Here is an 18,247-nt window from a genome sequence, read left to right on the forward strand (position 1 = left end):
CTCTGCTCACACTCTGTCTCAAAAATAAACATTAAGAAAAGAAAGAAAATCATCCTGGTTGGGATGTGGGGAGTGGATTATTGAGGGGGAGATAAGAAGACACTGAATAAGACATGAGACTAATCACGAGGCTGTTAATGTGAGTAGGTAAGAGGACTGAATCAGGGTGCAGTGATGGAAGCAGTGAGATGTGGCTGGATTCAGGGCATATTTAAGCACAGAGCTGCAGGACTTGCCAACGGACGGAGTCAGTGGAAAGAAAGGAATCACAAATCTCCAAAAATGACCCAAGCAATTAGGAAACTAAGATAGACAAACAGGAGAAAGAGTTGGGTACGTGGGGGGAGGGGGGAGGACAGTGGAAATCAATATTCTGTTTTATTTTATATTTTAAAAATGTTAAATTTGAGAGAGTGAGAGAGCAAGTTCACACACGCAAGTGGGGGAGGGGCAGAGAGCGAGAGGAAGAGAGAATCCCAAGCAGGTGCCAAGCTTTCAGTGTGAGCCCTATTGCAGAGCCTGACACAGGGCTCGATTCCATAACCATGAGATCACGACCAGAGCCAAAATGAGGAGTTCGATGCTCAACTGACTGAGCCACCCAGGTGCCCCTCAATATTCTACTTTAGAAGCATTGAGTTTGAAATACCTTCAGTCCTCACTCAGTTGGAGGTATCAAGTAGGCAGTTGGATGCACAAGTCCGGAGTATAAGGACATGTCAGGGCTAGAGTAAATTTCATTCAAAAATTATTTATCACATGTGTGGTAACACTTCACTGTGGTGAGAGCTGATGCCCTCAATTTCCCATTTATTTCCAAGGACTGCATAATGGTTTCAGGAATGTTAAACGTTAGGGTATAACATTCTGTTAAAGTCTTGAAAGATTGGCAGATGGATACAGATGTTCGCCAGATGAATACAGATGTTAGAGAGGAGACTTAGCCAGATGGGTGTTCATAACTATCTTTGAGGGCAATAAGCAACTATCTGGGAAGTGATCCAAATGGGGAAAAGCAGGCAACATTGGATACAGTTTTGTGCTCAGCTGTTTTGTGTTTCAGTTTTGTAAGGATGAGGAGATGTTGCATACACTGGGAGGGATATCCCTCTAATAGCTCTTAAAAGGGAATATGTTCTTCCTGCTGTTTTTCGGTCTTTTGAGAGGACTTCTCAAATTTTGGGGGTCGGGGGAATGTATTGGAGTTTGTGTTGCTTTGGCACTTTTCTACATTCTTTTCCTGATTGCTGTTGTAAAGTGAATATTTTTTCTGTAAGAATAAAAACAATGTGAAAAAGAAATGGAAAGCATGGCCCCCCCTTCCCAGCCTTCTGGTCAGTTTCTCAAGCATTGGATATCTAAATCCCTTTATAATCTTAGAGATGATCTCACCACCAGGTACGGTTTAGCCTGTGGGATTTGATACTTGAGTTCTCTTTGCCATGGCTAGCTGTTGACCTGCGAATAGTTATTTGACATCTCTGTGCCTCAGTTTCCAACATGAGAAGGCATGGTTTAGTAGGTTTCCTTTTGCTTTTATATTCTATGACATAGTTGTTCTTGGTAAGCAATCTGGATACACCTAGGAGAATAGGTCTATAACTTTGAAATATGGATGGTTATCGTATCTCACTCTTTTACTTCCAATGTCCTCCTTTCACTTAAATTCCTATTCTGTTACCCTCTGAAAATTGTAAAGATAGTATATTAAAGAGTATTACATGGCTCTTTAAAGCATTGGCAGTCCAACTAACATGCAATATATTATTCTGTACAATATATTTGTATGTGCCACATGACTGATTAGGGCATTCTATCAAAGCATCTATTTCTAAAGGTAATGGCAAAATCCTTCTTCCAAGTTGAAATACTTAAGCTTGGTAGATTCACAATAGAGATTTAAAAACAAGAAAGCTTTTAATTGTTCGACATGTAAATGTGTGATTTCTACCGAGGGAGAATTTGGGGGAAGGTATGTTACATGATGAAATCTTATACTGTTAGAGATTAACGTGCTAAGATTCACGATCCAGAAGAAAAGAAACACAGGGCAAGAATAGTGAGTAGATTTAAGGTGAGAAAACTTGCATAACACCTGAATTGTTATTAATCTTAGACCATCGGATGTTTCCCTAAAAAGCACTGATACCTACTGAGCTGTGTGAATTCTACCAATTAATACTATTTCAAAAATTTCTAAAAAAACTATTGTCAACTTTACAGAATTCCAGGATCTTGTTCTCTTGGGCCACGGTATAGAATACTTGCTGTGCTCAACAAAAGAGTATTTGTATTTGCTACCAGTCCTAAATGAAGATATAGATTATTATTAAAACTATCAGACATGCCTGAATACAAGATGACCTAAGTGGAAGTCATATGGTCTTTTATGACCTAGTCTCAGAAGTCAAATATAGTGTCACCTCTGTCCTGCTGTATTGGTGAAAGCAGTTGGAAACCACCTGGAGTTAAGATGAAGAAACACAGACCTCACCTCTCAATGGGAGGAGTGTCAGAAATTTGCAGGCCTCTTCTAACACCACCACAGAAACAAGCGTGGTAGAGCCACAGACTGAAAGACCACGCAGCTGGGAAAGAGATGAGGAGACTCTCTACCTTTGCGGAAAGATCACTGGGATATACAGTGGCTTTACCCTCTGTTGGCTATAATGAGGAATTTACTCTCTTAGATTAACTTTGGTTTTCTATAGCAATCTCTGTATTTTGAAAGGAAATTTAGTTAACCCGTGGGTGAAGATATCTAAACACTAGAATTTAAGGGACTTACTCACTAAATATCTTTATATACTTATTGCATGCTTAAAAAACAAATATTGGTTTTAGGAGGTTCATTTCACTCCAAATATGTGTCCGATTTTAATTTAGAATGTGAATTCTAATTTAGTGTGAATATGTGCCAGATTCCAAAATTACTAAACGGTTGACTTTTCATCTAGAATCATTTAATCTCTAGATTATTTTTTTTAATTGGGTGAAGTATTCCAAGATAGAAAAATACTGAGTATAATATAATCATTCATATATCTTACCATTTACTTATGTTGGACCTGGGGTTTTTTGTTTCGTTTTGTTTTTTTAAGTAATCTCTTTGCCCACTGTGGGGTTTGAACTCACAACCCTGAGATCAAGAGTCACACACTCTGCTGGCTGAGCCAGCCAGGTACCCCTAATTATGTCAGCCCTTAGCATTGTGCCATGCTGTTTCTTACACCTAAGCAAATAGAAGTACAGATCCAGTTCAACTGTTTTCCCTTCACTGTTTTTCCTCCTCATATTGTCACTTATCTAAAATGTCATATAACAGATTTTGGGTTCAATTATAGTAGAGTATATTCTATCAATGATTCACGAATACTTACAACATGTAAGTTATCATTTAGTACGTGTACCTAGTGATATGTAAAGGAGTGTCTTAATTTCTTTTAGAAATGCACAGTCTATGGAAATGTAGATACTTAGTGGAAATGAACTGTCTAGGAAGAGTGACAGAATAGGAATTCTTTACCTCCTTAGGCTACAGGAAGAGTTTTTTAGTTTCTAGGCAAGTACCCTTTTTGGCCCTGGGAACAAACACTTTGTTTTTCTGTACTGAAAGTAAGTGTCTCTTTCTTTTTCTTGGAATACATGCATTCATGGAAGCAATATTGCAAACAACAAATTATGACTGTAGCCATGCTTGTAAACAGTATGATTGCACATAAGTCAGGTCAGAAAAAAATTGCATTTTTTTGAAAGAGAAGTCAACACAAACACCGTAGTTGATCAAGTGAAAGAAGAATATATAGCTTATTCACTGTCGATACTCGAAGAGAGCACTCGTGCCACAGATGAAATGCATTAATAGAATGAGGCAAGAATGCTGCCTTAAGAGAAACAGAGAAATCAGAGCAAAAGCTTTTGTCATCCAGGAAGTGGTCATTGGCAGGTCATTGGGCACTTCTTGCCAGCACCTCCAGGCTTGGGGCAGGGTTCTGATACAGCCCAAATGCCTGAGACCACTAAGGGAGAGGAAAATGACGGATTAATAGCTCGTAGTGGAATTCAGGCCACATGATCACCTGCTGTATACGAACGCTGGCGTCTTGTTGTCTGGGGCCTGCCGGGGGCACACATAAACTCTTGCAAGCAACGCTGGAGGCTTTAGGATGCGGATGGATATTGGTTCCAAGCTGATATTAACAACCACACTCAATAACATATGGCTGTTCTCCTAGACCTGCTGTGGAGAGAGGAGTTCATGGTAACAGTATAGAGAAAGTTGTTGTATATACAGGCTAGAGAAAGTTGTATATACAACCTATACAACAGTATAGGTTGTAGTACTGGAGGGAAGCTAAATTGTGCCAGAGTGAGTCCGCCACCACCCTCCTCTCCCCTCTCCCCACTGTACACCCTTGACACACACTCTGCCTTAGTCAGATTTAGATGCCTTCTTCTGTGCTCAAAGCCCCCATGCACATCCTTATCAGAGCAGTTACCACACCAAGTTGTACTTCAGTTTCACTGCCTTTTTCCATGTTAAGAACGTGAGCTTCTTGACCCCTGGAGCCTCTCTCATTCCTCATGGTGTCCTTGATGGGCATCTAGCACTGTGCCTGGTATGTAATAGATGCTTGTGACCCACTGACTGCTCACTAACTCCTGGGAACCCATTGTTCCTGGCTGGTTGGCTGTTACTTTTCTCCTGGATACAGCTTGAAGGGCTCTTAATTTGGCATCAGAACTTACAGTGGGGCTTTCTGTCACACGTTCTCAGTCACAAAACTAGAATTTCCCTGGAGCAGCAGTTTGACTTAAGTAAGCAAATTGATGTAGTAGGTGTAGGCTCGCACTTTTCATATGATAAATTCACCCCAGCTTTCTAACCCACTAAGCTTTTGATTTTTCTTCTGCACCATGCTAGGGATGTTCTGGTATCACAGTGTCATTAAGGGTAAGGCCAGTCTCACCAACAGACAAGTAAACTGATAGAGAGCTACTTCTAGCCTTAAAACAAACATGGAACCCAGAACATCTGGCAAGCACACCCATATGATTAAATTCGGCCCAGCGCAGTGTTATGTATTCCAGCCTCTTTGGTTTAACACCCTTAGAATCTACCCCCACACACATTCTCCAAGTCCCTGACAATATATATTTTCAAAACCTTGCAAGTCTCTGGATGTATAAGCTGCTTCTTCCTGAATCACGCTTTCTACTTGCGCTCCTGGAACATGTTGAGATCTGAGCTTAGTTATGTGTCTTGAGGCAAGAACAGATGAGGGTGAGTCTTAAGGAGAATGGCTGTCCACTGGTGAGACAGCTACCTCCCGTGAGGCTAATGCAGTGTGCCTGTCAGGGAAGGCTCATCTCTTCAGACACTAGAGGAAGAGTTGCTTTCCGCTCACCAGGGAGGCTCCCAGTGACTCAGGGATTAATATTCTTGGCTCTGTTTGGCTCCAACCAGATAGCCCTATTCTGTGTTTCAGAGGTCCACTCCTTTGCAGTCAATGCCCCAGCTTTTACACGACAGCTTGGTAAGGCTATGGATTCACCTGGTATTCTAATTTTGTGACCTACACAATTAAATTTGTATTTGATGGAAATCAAATCCTGGAAAGCAGGATTTCTAATCGCCATGTCAGTTAGAAATAAGTGATACTTTCGAGGCTGTAGACTTCTATTGTAATAGAAGTTCTTTGACCATGACTTGAGCTGAGAGTTTAAAGACTTGAGCTGCTCATTTTCTTTCTGTAAATATTCCAATGTGTTCATGGGAATCCATCCCATGTCACAATCCATACAGTAGTTATTACAACCATAATGGTCGAATGAAGGAGTCACAAACATCACAGTCATCTACAGGGGCTACTGTGATTCATCAGGATGCCACTGTAAGCCACCAACTACTATCATACCGTGTCCCACTGGTGAAGGAGCACAGCACTGCCTTTGAGCCCCAGGTGTGACCAAACCATTTCTTTGAGCTGTCAGCACAGAGCCTGTTGTGGAGCTTGAACTCACGAACCACAAGATCATGACCTGAGCCGAAGCTGGACACTCAACCGACTGTGACACCCAGGCACCCCAACTAAACCATTTCTTCAATCCTATTTTTGAGGGTCAATTTCCTGGGATTATTCTTGGCATAATTTTTTAAAAATGTTTTTTAACATTTAGAAAAAGGGTCAGAGAGAGAGAGAGAAAGAGAGAGAGACAGAATCCGAAGCAGGCTCCAGGCTCTGAGGTAGCTGTCAACACAGAGCGCGATGCCAGGTTTGGACCCATGAACCGTGAGATCATGACCTGAGCCGAAGTTGGGCGCTTGACTGACTGAGCCACCCAGGCACCCCATCTTGGCACAAATCTTTATAACAGGACCTGAAGATAGAAACCACAAAATAGAATACAATTAGTTATGGATTTTTAACTGTTAACGGAGTATGAAGTTGTTGACCAGGTAACTAAAAGGTGAAAACACTGTTCTGAGGTATCAGGTAGGTATCAAATGCAAGAAATACCTACCACAGAGTCTAGTACTCAGAAAACAGAGGGAAGGGATTGGAATTAAGATGTAATAAGTTAGAGACGGGTCCTGCAGAAATGAAACAGGACTTCTGAGAGACACCGCCAGCTGGTGCTGATGCCTCTGAGCTTTGGAGAAAGACTTCTTACCCCTGAGGAAAGGGCTGCAAGTCCCTTCTTCCTCCAACCACTCAGTCTGCCTTTATCGCCTCCTGTTAACAGAAAACAGCCTGCAGCCAGCTGGCAAAGCCACGATGTGGTTTGCAGAGTTCCAGCGCCAGCATGACAAAGCAGAGAAGGATAGATTTGGAGCAAGGAGTCAGTAACCTAATAAGTAGCACATTTACCTTCTTTTCTGACTTCAGCCAAATGGATCCATGGCTCTACAAGAACCTAAGAGTCTCCCAGAATAGTTTTATTTCTTTGGTTTCATAGAGGGGAGGAGCACAAGCTGGTCTTCCCTTTCTGAGTTCTGAACTGGACCGGAGAGGTTTTACCCTAGAAGTAGAGATAACCCAGTACCAGCCAGGCTCACTCTGTCCCTAACCCATATGCTCCACAAAGATTCCAAGGAGGAGAAAGAGCCAGGCAGGCTTGATCCTTTATATTTTTCTTGCTCATCCTGTAATCACAGTGTCCTAAAATATCTCCCATTTTAATTGGATGTCATTTTTCAATTTTGATACCACATCTTTGTTTAAGGGCCCGAAGGGCTGAATATAAAGAGTGCATTAGTGAAGTAAGTGAATTAAGCCAGAAAATATTGCCATTGAAGAGGCTTATAAAAGGAATAACTGAACTATAAAAGGTCAGAGTAATCCAGCAAAACAATTTCAACTTTTAAAATGCTGGAGGATATATCTGGTAAAAAAAAAAAAAATGAAGTGTGGATGAATACACTAAGATAAATTAGCAGGACGGAGGGTTTGTTTGGCATAAAATAGATAAATTAGGTCTGTGTGTATGATGGGAAAATGTAACTTGATCACCTGTGGGTTTACAGAATAATAATGGTTCCTTTGGAGTGTTTCAAGAGGACTATTACATATGCCTTGTGATCCATATTCTTTGATACCGTCTCTTTTACGAGTCTCAGTTTTTCTATGAAGTTTTTATTATGAATGGATTCCTTTTTATACTCTGTTCTAGTTTTTACTTTCCCTGTCTTCCCTCTCCTTCTCTACCTTCCCTTTAGTTCAGATCTGATTCTTATCTAGATGTTTCTACAGAATCCTCAGTAGTCCTTACGTTCTCTGCTTATATGAAATTATTGAGCAAAAGAGACAACTGTTATCTTGGAGAAACCTCTGGGAGAGAAGTCAGCTCCTGACTTTTCTGAAAGCTGTATAAAAATCTACTCAAAAGTTAGAATCTCTAGGCTGCGGTTTTCTCTCCCATAAGCTGAAGAAATTAGACAGTGTAATTCCTAATATTGCTTGAATTTCTAACATGGTACAATTCTGGAATTTTCAAGTGTTTCAGGGTTGGGGAGTACTGGTCTAACAAATACTGCTCACATGGAGTTAAAAAAAAAAACAAACGTTTTTCACTGAGGCAACTCCCATAGAGAAAATGATCATTGTTTAAATAACAAGACTTCAGGGACACCTGGGTGGCTCAGTCAGTTGAGTGTCTGACTTCAGCTTAAGTCATGACCTCATGGTTCATGAGTTCGAGCCCACATCGGACTCTGTGATGACAGGTCAGAGCCTGGAGCCTGCTTCGAATTCTGTGTCTCCCTTTCTCTCTCTCTTCTCCCCCACTGCTTGTGTTCTCTCTGTCTCTCTCAAAAATAAATAAACTTAAAAATAAATAAATGAATAACAAGACTCTTCCACGATGAAAACTAAATTGCCAGTTACTGCAGGTTTATTAACTTTTAACTGGACTTAAAAAGTCCCTTACAAAAGGAGATGGAGTTATAGGTGAAGGTTTTCTTGGGGCTAAAGTACAGGACATATCTCTGTATCCGCTTAGAGCTGAAGTAATGGACAGAAGATCGAGACGATAGACCTGGAAGCTCTGTTCCGCGGAGCAATTAGGCTGCAGCATCTGTCACTCTGTTGCTCTCTTAGATTGATTCCATCTATCTGGTGGGCCAGGCCAGTGTCCCCGGACTACTTCACCTCTGTCAGTATATGGAGGGTATTCTATATAGGAGAGACCCTTTTTTTTTTAGTGAAGCTTATTCATGTGTTAGCACTCCAGCTCCTCTTCAAGGAGAGCAGTAATATACTTAGTGTCATTTTCCCAAGAGAAATAGATGTGTCTGATAAATTTCAGTGATTCACTCACCCTTCCTTCCATCCATCCATCCATCCATCTATCCATCCAGTGAATATTCAGTGAGCATCCGTCCTAGACCAGACACTATGCAAGTGCTGGTGAATCAGTCCCGAACAAGCCAGAATGCCTCTGTCCTCACAGAGCTTACTGCCTCTCCCATTTGAAATTTCTGATTTCTTGCTTGTTCTTCTTTTCCCCTCTCGCCACTTCTCAAGCCTCCAAAAGATTCAAATGTCTTTGTGTCATAACTGGAAGCTTTCTTTTTCTAACAAGTTAAAAATTACGTAGTACGGGGCGCCTGGATGGCTTAGTCGGTTAAGCGTCCGACTTTCGCTTAGGTCATGATCTTGCGGTTCATGGGTTCGAGCCCCGCGTCGGGCTCTGTGCTGACTGCCAGCTCAGAACCTGGAGCCTATTTCAGAGTCTGTATCTCCCTCTCTCTCTGACCCTCCCCTGCTCACGCTGTCTCTCTCTCTCCTAGGAATAAATAAAAATATTAAAAAAAAAAATTAGGTAGTACAAATCTTAGAGAAACCAGTCATAGGGTTTTGTTGACTGTGATGCACTTTAGATGCTTTTTTAAGGTTCCTCATTGGGATTTTTAGATTCCTTTGAGCAAAGCCCTTACTCTATTGGAGTAGATGGGCTTCTCTAGCTTTTCATGTGTAACCACCTCCCTCTCCCTCAGTACACAAGGGAAATTTTCTTGTCTTTGAATTTCTTTTCTTTTTTTTTAAATATATATATTTTTTTATTTATTTCTAGGAGAGAGAGAGAGACAGCGTGAGCAGGGGAGGGTCAGAGAGAGAGGGAGATACAGACTCTGAAATAGGCTCCAGGTTCTGAGCCAGCAGTCAGCACAGACCCCGACGCGGGGCTCGAACCCACGAACCGCAAGATCATGACCTAAGCGAAAGTCGGACGCTTAACCGACTAAGCCACCCAGGCGCCCCTGAATTTGTTCTGTCTTACTGCATAAGATGGAGACCTGGAATCGTGGGAGAACTTTCTAACAAAAAAAAAAAAAAAAAAAAAAAAAGGCAAGAGAGGAAATTGCTTTTATTAATAGTGCCAATAATTATTAAAAACAATATTATTAAGCATCAGGCAGTAAGTCTAGAATTTCTAGTGAGGTATGTGTTCATTTTCCCAGGCCAATGTCTTCTCTGTTGAGATCTGATAAAACAATCTGCAAGTCGCAAGGGCCCCAATGTATATGGTTGACTCATTGTTCCTTTAACCTGTTTTTTCTTGATTAATGCCTTGCAAGTCACTCTGGATCAACCTCAAATTCTTTCAAGGATTTAGTTTTTTTTTTTTTTTTTATATAATTTAAGACATCTATAGCTTCTTTTTGAGTTCAGTAATTGGCAGTGTTCTGGCATAAGCCTCCCAGAAATGTATTGTCATTTCAAAGTAGCCCTTTTGAGAGCCTTGACTGCTGCAGAAACTCAGCTTATTATGAATCCTTTAAATGAATAACATTTACTGCTAATCATCTGCTAGTTTAAAAACATCTATATGATACGCCTCAAGGATGCCAGGTGGTAATGTGTGGATTTTAAACATACCATAGTGTTCTATGCTTTAAAAAATACCACAGAGTTTAGAATCTGATTCAGTGGATAGAAAATCTCTTTCAAAAATGGCTCTTTTCATGATTAGCTATTGCATTTGTATTTTATTTTATTTATTTTATTATTTTATTTTATTTTTTTTATTTCTAGGAGAGAGAGAGAGAGACAGCGTGAGCTGGGGAGGGTCAGAGAGAGAGGGAGTCACAGACTGAAACAGACTCCAGGCTCTGAGTTGGCAGTCAGCACAGAGCCCAACGCGGGGCTCGAACCCACGAACCGCGAGATCATGACCTGAGCGAAAGTCGGACGCTTAACCGACTAAGCCACCCAGGCGCCCCTGCATTTGTATTTTATGTATCACAGAAGCCTCTTGAAATATCAGTTCTCTTTAGTGGGGCTTCAAATATGAATTATGGGTTGAGGTACAGCTCTTTCTAGATTTCCTAAGACAATATCTTTCCTTAAAAGGGCCTCCTATGCCTATAATTGAGGTAGCTACAGAGTGGGGTTAGGCAGTCCCCTTTAGAAATCCCATTTGAGAGTAGTTATGTCTAGATTCTTTTTCTTAAACTTCTACAACAAATATATACTTCTGGTAGATGAGCATGGTTCTGAAATTAGGGCCCTACCCTTTGTCCAATCAGGCAAACTTAGGACTCTTAAAAAACTGTATGAGTGTGTGTGTGTGTGTGTGTGTGTGTGTGTGTGTGCGCGCGTGTGCATGCTTGTGCACGTATTCTGGGAAATTTCAAACACACACAAATATAGAACAAAATGACCTTCTATGTTATTATATTTTTACTCATTATCAACATTTTGCTAATCTTGTTTCATCTATTAATCCATTTTTTTTCTTAGGGCATTTAAACTAAGTTCCAGACATATTTTTTTACCCATAAATCCTTAAGCACATTTCCTAGATTTTTAATGTTAAAAATTTGAGATAAAAAATGTTAAGTGTATTTTTGTTTTATATATGAAATTAGCCTTGTTCCATTCCAACTGTCTTTGTTCCATGTTGGTAAGTTCAGTTTTCCTAGGTTCACTTTCGTGTCTCCTTAACCGCCACCAAAACTATTTTGTTCTTGTCACGGCCGGCAGTTGTATAGTGGTCCCTTTATAAACACCGCATGGCAACTGCAATTTATGTGTATGTATCAGTGATTTTATTTTTTATTTTTTTAATGTTTTGTTTTATTTCTAGGAGAGAGAGAGAGAGAGACAAAGACAACGTGAGCAGGGGAGGGACAGAGAGAGAGGGAATCACAGACTCTGAAACAGGCTCCAGGCTCTGAGCTGGCAGTCAGCACAGAGCCCGACGCGGGGCTCGAACCCATGAACCGCGAGATCATGACCTAAGCGAAAGTCGGACGCTTAACCAACTAAGCCAGCCAGGCGCCCCTGTATCAGTGATTTTAAAACTTTGCTCACATTGACTATTTCTCTTTCTTGGTAATCAGATCGTTAGTTGTAAGATTCTTACTTTAGGCATGAATCATCACTTTCCTATTATAAGCTCTATGAGTTTATGTGGGAACAGAGTGGGTATTGTTGAGTATAGGTTAGTAAGAGAAAACTGGATCATTTGGATAGGCTGAGGCAAGCATGATTTGGATTTTATTGGAGTTAAGAATTATTCTTCTTCACAGTATAGGCCCATGTGTGTTTGTGCTCAGAAACCAGGATAAGTTGGCTAGCTTTAAAAACGTAAATATAAAAATAAGAACCTTTTTGATAGTTTATGCTTTACTTCCATTGCTTATATACTCAAACCCTCCATAATACCACTGGCTCTGATTCAGTGCCTGATACTCTTTCCAGCGGAACTCCCCCCTCCATATACAGCCATTGCCAGTCCTGATGCCACTGGTATTCCAGTAATTAACTGCCGTGTGTGCCAGTCTCTCATCAACTTGGATGGCAAGCTTCACCAGCATGTGGTTAAGTGCACGGTTTGCAATGAAGCTACGGTAAGTGGGGATTTCCATTAATAAAGCATAAATTGTTGTCTGACATCTCTCTAAAGGAAGTACTCTACTAATGTTACTTAAAGGTAGATGTGGGCTGGATACAGATATGGCTATATTTTCTCATCCTTTCTTTCTTCTCTCTACTCCTCCTTTATCATACAAGGATGTCTCCAGGTATTTAAAGTTAATTCCTTTATGAAGATTTCATGGTGAATTTAAGCATAATGCCATTTGGCTCCTTACTTTCTAACATGAGACTAACCCTACACAGTTACTTATCATTATCCTCAGTGTCTATCAACATCACAACTGAATCCATTTTGATGTTCACAAAAATGAGGACATACCAAAGTTCACTTCAAATGTGGACTTTGTACTTACTATGTGAAAAATTGTTTAAATTTGCTCTATGTCTATAGGATGCCTATATGGTTTTTCTGAACTTAAGATTATGCATGTATTATTGATATCTGTGCCAAAGTATTTATAAATAGCTTGATATTTTATTCTATTTGCTGGTTAGTAATTTAGTGATATGTTCAAAAAACTTGAAGGGTATATTGCTTCTGTTTTAAATGAACCTTCAGAAAAGCAACTAAATTTTAAGTAAAATTTTTACGATTTCAAGTAATGAACTGGTAAAGTGTATACTGGTTAGATTAAATATATTCCTACTTTCATAGTTATGCTTTATTTTTAAAATTTCAATCTTTGTTGGGATGCGCACTGGGTGTTGTATGTAAGCCAGTTTAACAATAAATTATCCTAAAAAATAAAATTTCAACCTCTCTCGAGGTCTTCAATTAAATATTAATTTAATTGTTGGTATTTACATATTTTTCCTTTTTAGAAAAGTCTAAAAAAAAGTCAGCCAGGCCTTATTGTGTCTCTAAGAACCATAAAACATGCATACTGAGCATTACATGTTTTATGGAAACGTCATTAAATAAAACCTTGAGTCTTGAAGCAATATGTTTCATTGTAAATTTATATTTTTATAAGGGACATCATTTGGAGATGAACTTTATTGTGTAAATAGAGGTGATACCTAAAAAACCCAGCTGTTTCCTTTTCAAGTTGAACAGTCACTAGCAAACTTAGCATTAACCTCATGAGTGCTCATGTTAGAGTTAGCAACCGAATAAGAGTTAGACATAGGTGGCAATTAAAAAAATATCAGTAACTTAAAGGTTTCTTTGGATTTGATGTTGCTGTTGAGTTTTTCTCTTATTCCACCACCCACACAAACTTTTGTTCTTTTAATGAGTAGAAAAAAAGTTTTAAAGCTTTATATTTACCCTAGGAAGTAAACAGAGCAGACTATGGATTTAGTCAAAGGCCTCAATCTGGCTACTTAGAAGTGATGAGTTCATTATACCAGAACAGTAGGATTTGGGTACAAATAAACTACTTCTGGACATAAAGAAAATTGTGCTGACATTTTTATATCATTATTACTCCTGTTAAGTAAAGAAATGTAAATAACTGTCAGTATCCTAGAGAAAATGAATAGTATCTAATTAGATTGCCTTGTGTGGAGTCAGCAATATTACAGGGGAAGAAAAGAAGGGGGAAAATGTGTGTAAGGAGTGCTTTAAGAGATGACTTGCCAATGTTTGCAATGTAATTTGATCTTAAATTTATGAATGGAGAGGTATTAGGCAACCAGCAACTCTGGAGAAATTCTAGGTTGGAAAGAACAGATAAATGGACCAGGGTCCAACAGAGCCACTCCCTCTATTCACTGTCACCATTCCCTGCTCAGTTTCACTGTGGTGCATTCTCCTCATGTCACCTAAAACAGGGTATCAGTGTGTCCGTTCTCCTGGGCATCCGCCTCTGATAGGAACCTGATATTCCTGAGGAGATTCAAAAAATGAAATAACAAAACAATACAGGAAAAAAAACAAGGCTAACGAAGTCCTCATTTCAGTAGCTAGAATTGGGAAAGGAGGTAGAGACTGAGAGGAGAGAAAATATGGACACATTTTAACAAGACTTAGAGAATACGTAATTTAAGGTTAAGAAAGAAGCAGTTACTAGGGCAAGTTAATGGAAAAGTTGAGAAGTCCTGGAGGAAGAGTGGAGCTAATTGGCTGTGTGATTGATTAGGAAGGAGTCTGAGATCTGGAGGACTGGAGGGACTGGGGTTTGAATCCTAGCTCTGCCACTTGACAGATATCTATCCTTGGGATTTATCTTCTCCATACTGTGGTTTCCTCATGTAGAGTAGTATAATAATAATACCTACCTAATAGGGCTGCTCTTGGGTTTACAGGGGCAAAGTGCCCAGGACTGCACCTGGCACACACAAGTTCATTTTGCTAAGTAAGAATATTAAAACTTAGGCATCAAGACAGTGCCATTTGCACCCCCATTTCCCTGCAGGTTAGACATGACAAGCCATGAGCTGGCACTAAGGATCAGTGCTTAAAATTGTCCAGTTCAGTCACCTTGTTTTGTAAATGAGGGACCTGAGGTCTAGAAGTAAGGTGGGGAAAAAAATTAACAAGCTTGTTGGGGAGCCTGGGTGGCTCAGTCAGTTAAGTGGCTGAATTCAGCTCAGGGCATGATCTTGAAGTCCTTGAGTTCAAGTCCCACATTGGGTTCTGTGCTGTCATGACCGCTAAGAGCCTGGAGCTGCTCCAGATTCTGTCTCCCTCTCTCTCTGCGCCTCCACTGCTCATGCTCTGTCTCTCTCAAAAAATAAAGAAGCACTAAAAAAATTAATTTAAAAAGCTTGTCTTTTGCTAAGTACACATTTATTTAATGGTAAAATTTGGATGCACATAAATTAACGCAAGTTCTGGTTTTCTTGATGTTTTAGATTGGATAGTAACACATTCTGGATGTTTATAAATTTTAGATATTCAGATTTTATCTGTAATATAGTTTAAGATATTGTTGATGACTTATTGCTAACTTCTATATATTTCTAACAAACAAATTTTGTTTCCTTAAATTTTTAAATCTTTTTCTGAAATATGTTACAGATCTATAGAAAAGTTACAAAAATAACAGTACATATTATGCACAGAGAATTTCCACACATCCTGTAACCACATTCCCCAAATATTTTACTATTTTGTCACATTTGCTTTCTCTCTTTAAATAAACAAATAATCATCTTGTTTTAGAACCTTTTAAGGTAATTGCAGACATGGCGCTACAGGTTTGCAGACCCCTACACATTTTAGTGTGCATTTCTTTAAAAAACAAAAAAGGACATTCACTTATACGGTCATAGTACAGTTATCAAATGCAGAAAATTAACATCAGTGCAATGCTGTTGTCTGATCTTTTGACCTAACTCATATTTGCTCAGTGGTTCCAGTAGGGAAAAAAAAAAAAATGGTCCAGGAGTGAATCCAGAATTACATGTTGTTTTGATGTCATGTCTCTTTAATTTCTCTTAGTCTGAAATGTAGTCTTTCTTTGTCTTGTATTGCCTTGACATTTTCAAAAAGCACAGGCAATGTGTTTTGTAGAATGTTCCTCAGCTTGGGTTTGTCTGGTATTCCCTCATGACTAGATTCAGGTTGTACATTTTTGACAGGCATGCCCAGGAGAGTGATGTTCTAGTCCTTTCATTGCTTCATAGGTTATTTACTTTAACAGGCCTGATTCCTCGTGTTGAAAGGAGTCTTTGGTGTTTATTCTTGCTTTTAAATTTACTGTGATGTTAAAAAGATGTTAGCATTAAGAGTTATTGCAAGTTTTTTTGTTCTTAAGTTAAAAGGTAATAAAATTAGTCACTTCTTATATTCTAGGCAGTGAAGCTCAAAGTTATCATATACTCCTCTTTGCCCACTATTCTTAATGAGCTTGCTTTTTCCAACCAGATGCAAGAAACTTTAGTGAATGTTTGCACCTGGAGGGACAGCTAGATGACTTTGTCTTGTCCTAAAACTTTTAAGGGAAAACATTGCTTGCTGTGCACTTAAATTTTCTTCTCATATTGAAAGGGCAGTGCAAGCTAACTTTGAAATATGCCCTTCACAACTGAATCTCTGCAGCCCCCAAACTTCACAGAGTGCTTGCCAATATCTGAGCTGATTAAAACTACTTATGATGTACTTTTCCTTAACCTGTACTTTGGTAGCACTATGGGGAGCCTAAGTTTTTAAGGAATCATTTCCTTTTTATACATAAACAAGCTTTGGCAATCTGTCCTTTGGTTAATTTGCTGTGTTTGCATTTTCTTCCCTTATCTAGCCAATCAAAAACCCCCCAACAGGGAAGAAATATGTTAGATGCCCTTGTAATTGTCTCCTCATTTGTAAGGACACATCTCGGCGAATAGGATGTCCGAGACCTAACTGGTAAGAGATAAAGATTCATTCATTTATTCATTCATTTGTTCATTCAACAAATATTTATTAAAGGCTCATTATGTGCCCAGCTTTCTTCTAAATAGAGTCTTTGTCCTCAAAGTAATTACAGGAGCTAGATTTTTACTTTTCCTTTGTTAAAGGAATGATATGATTAGTTTGAAATTCATGGTCACAAATATTTGTAAGTTATAATATTCTTGAATGAGCAATGAAAGTTTTCTTGATGTTATGTCAGTACTTAATGCAGTGTAATAAACTAGCAACTCGTTAAACTTATTTAAAAATAACCACTTATCTCCATTGTTATGTATATAGTGACGTTATTAGGAACACTTTTAATAAGGATGTTTATGAGATCTCTAGTTGCAACCTGTGTTGAGACTGGTGGTATATGAGTGAACGGAATAAACCCATTCTGTAATGCGTGTAGTCCAATGTTTAAATAGTTGTAATAAAGGTGTTTCTAAGAACGCTATTTGCAAGCCACTTCAGACCTCTGTTACATCAGTGAAGGGAGGTGACACCCAACTTTAATGTATATATGAAGTGATTAGGATCAGCTTAAATAAAGATGTTCCAAAGGGGAAAAAATAAAAGTAACCACCTAGTTTACCTTTGGTGTAATTCATCTTAATCTGGAAGCATTTTAGTTATCATTGTGTACCTTACTATGTGCTATGCTAGTCTTTGCTGAATATACTCTATGCAGTAAATTCTGGAGCTATTTGCCCATACCAAATGCCATTATAGATGTGCCCAGATAGGACTGGCACATATCAAGACTTAACTGTGTTTTTTCTGTGATTTCTGGCTTTTGATCTTTATATGAATCATTTGCAACCCCATCTGATGGCCTTGAAAGAGAGAATTGAAAGAGCCTTCTTATTTTCCTTTTTGTCCAACTGTGATTAAATAGACATCAAGGAATACCAACCTACTCAGAGAAATTTGGTTGTGACTCAGTACTTTGATACCTTCATGGCACGCCACATATCTGTTGAAGTAGAATATTTTAACTTTTATAGTTTTCTACAAAACTCAATTTGTGTTCCTAGAGAATGATAAAAACTGTTTTCTGATTTGAACTTATAAGAACTTGAAAAAGGCAGTTAAATGGTTCCCAAGGTCATTGATTAGGAACCAACACCATGATATATGGTTTCAATCAAAAATATTAAAAAGCGTCATTTTTCTTTTCTTTTTTTTTTTTTTTGCTTTTGAGATATTGATGATTGCTACTTTCTGTGAATTTGGCTTCCAATCCAGACAATTTATAAAACAAATTTAATCTATTTTCAATGCTATATTCGATGTTTTTGGCCATATATTTACAGGTTTTGGCTTCAGTCCATTTGTGGGATAATAAAGTTGTTTCCTTTCTCTCCCCACAGTAGACGCATAATTAACCTTGGCCCAGTAATGCTTATTTCTGAAGAACAACCAGCTCAACCTGCATTGCCAGTCCAACCAGAAGGTACAAGGGTCGTGTGTGGGCATTGTGGAAACACGTTCCTGGTAAGTAACTGGACATTTGTCACAGTGACATCAGTCTGTC

The 18,247-nt window shown here is 39.0% G+C and overlaps 1 protein-coding gene across 1 annotated transcript in view; it reads left to right on the forward strand.

Moving 5' to 3' along the window:
• The window catches only part of PIP4P2 (phosphatidylinositol-4,5-bisphosphate 4-phosphatase 2), a 51,154-nt gene that overhangs the window by 10,402 nt on the left and 22,505 nt on the right, over nucleotides 1–18,247 (forward strand). The window contains exons 2-4 of the mRNA XM_039240581.1: nucleotides 12,210–12,358; nucleotides 16,574–16,680; nucleotides 18,084–18,207. Of these exons, the coding sequence (XP_039096512.1) occupies nucleotides 12,210–12,358; nucleotides 16,574–16,680; nucleotides 18,084–18,207 (380 nt within the window). The remainder of the gene's footprint in view (nucleotides 1–12,209; nucleotides 12,359–16,573; nucleotides 16,681–18,083; nucleotides 18,208–18,247) is intronic.

Source organism: Hyaena hyaena, unplaced genomic scaffold (genome assembly GCF_003009895.1).
Source record: "Hyaena hyaena isolate Hyena2069 unplaced genomic scaffold, ASM300989v1 scaffold_177, whole genome shotgun sequence".
NCBI classification, from domain to species: domain Eukaryota; kingdom Metazoa; phylum Chordata; class Mammalia; order Carnivora; family Hyaenidae; genus Hyaena; species Hyaena hyaena.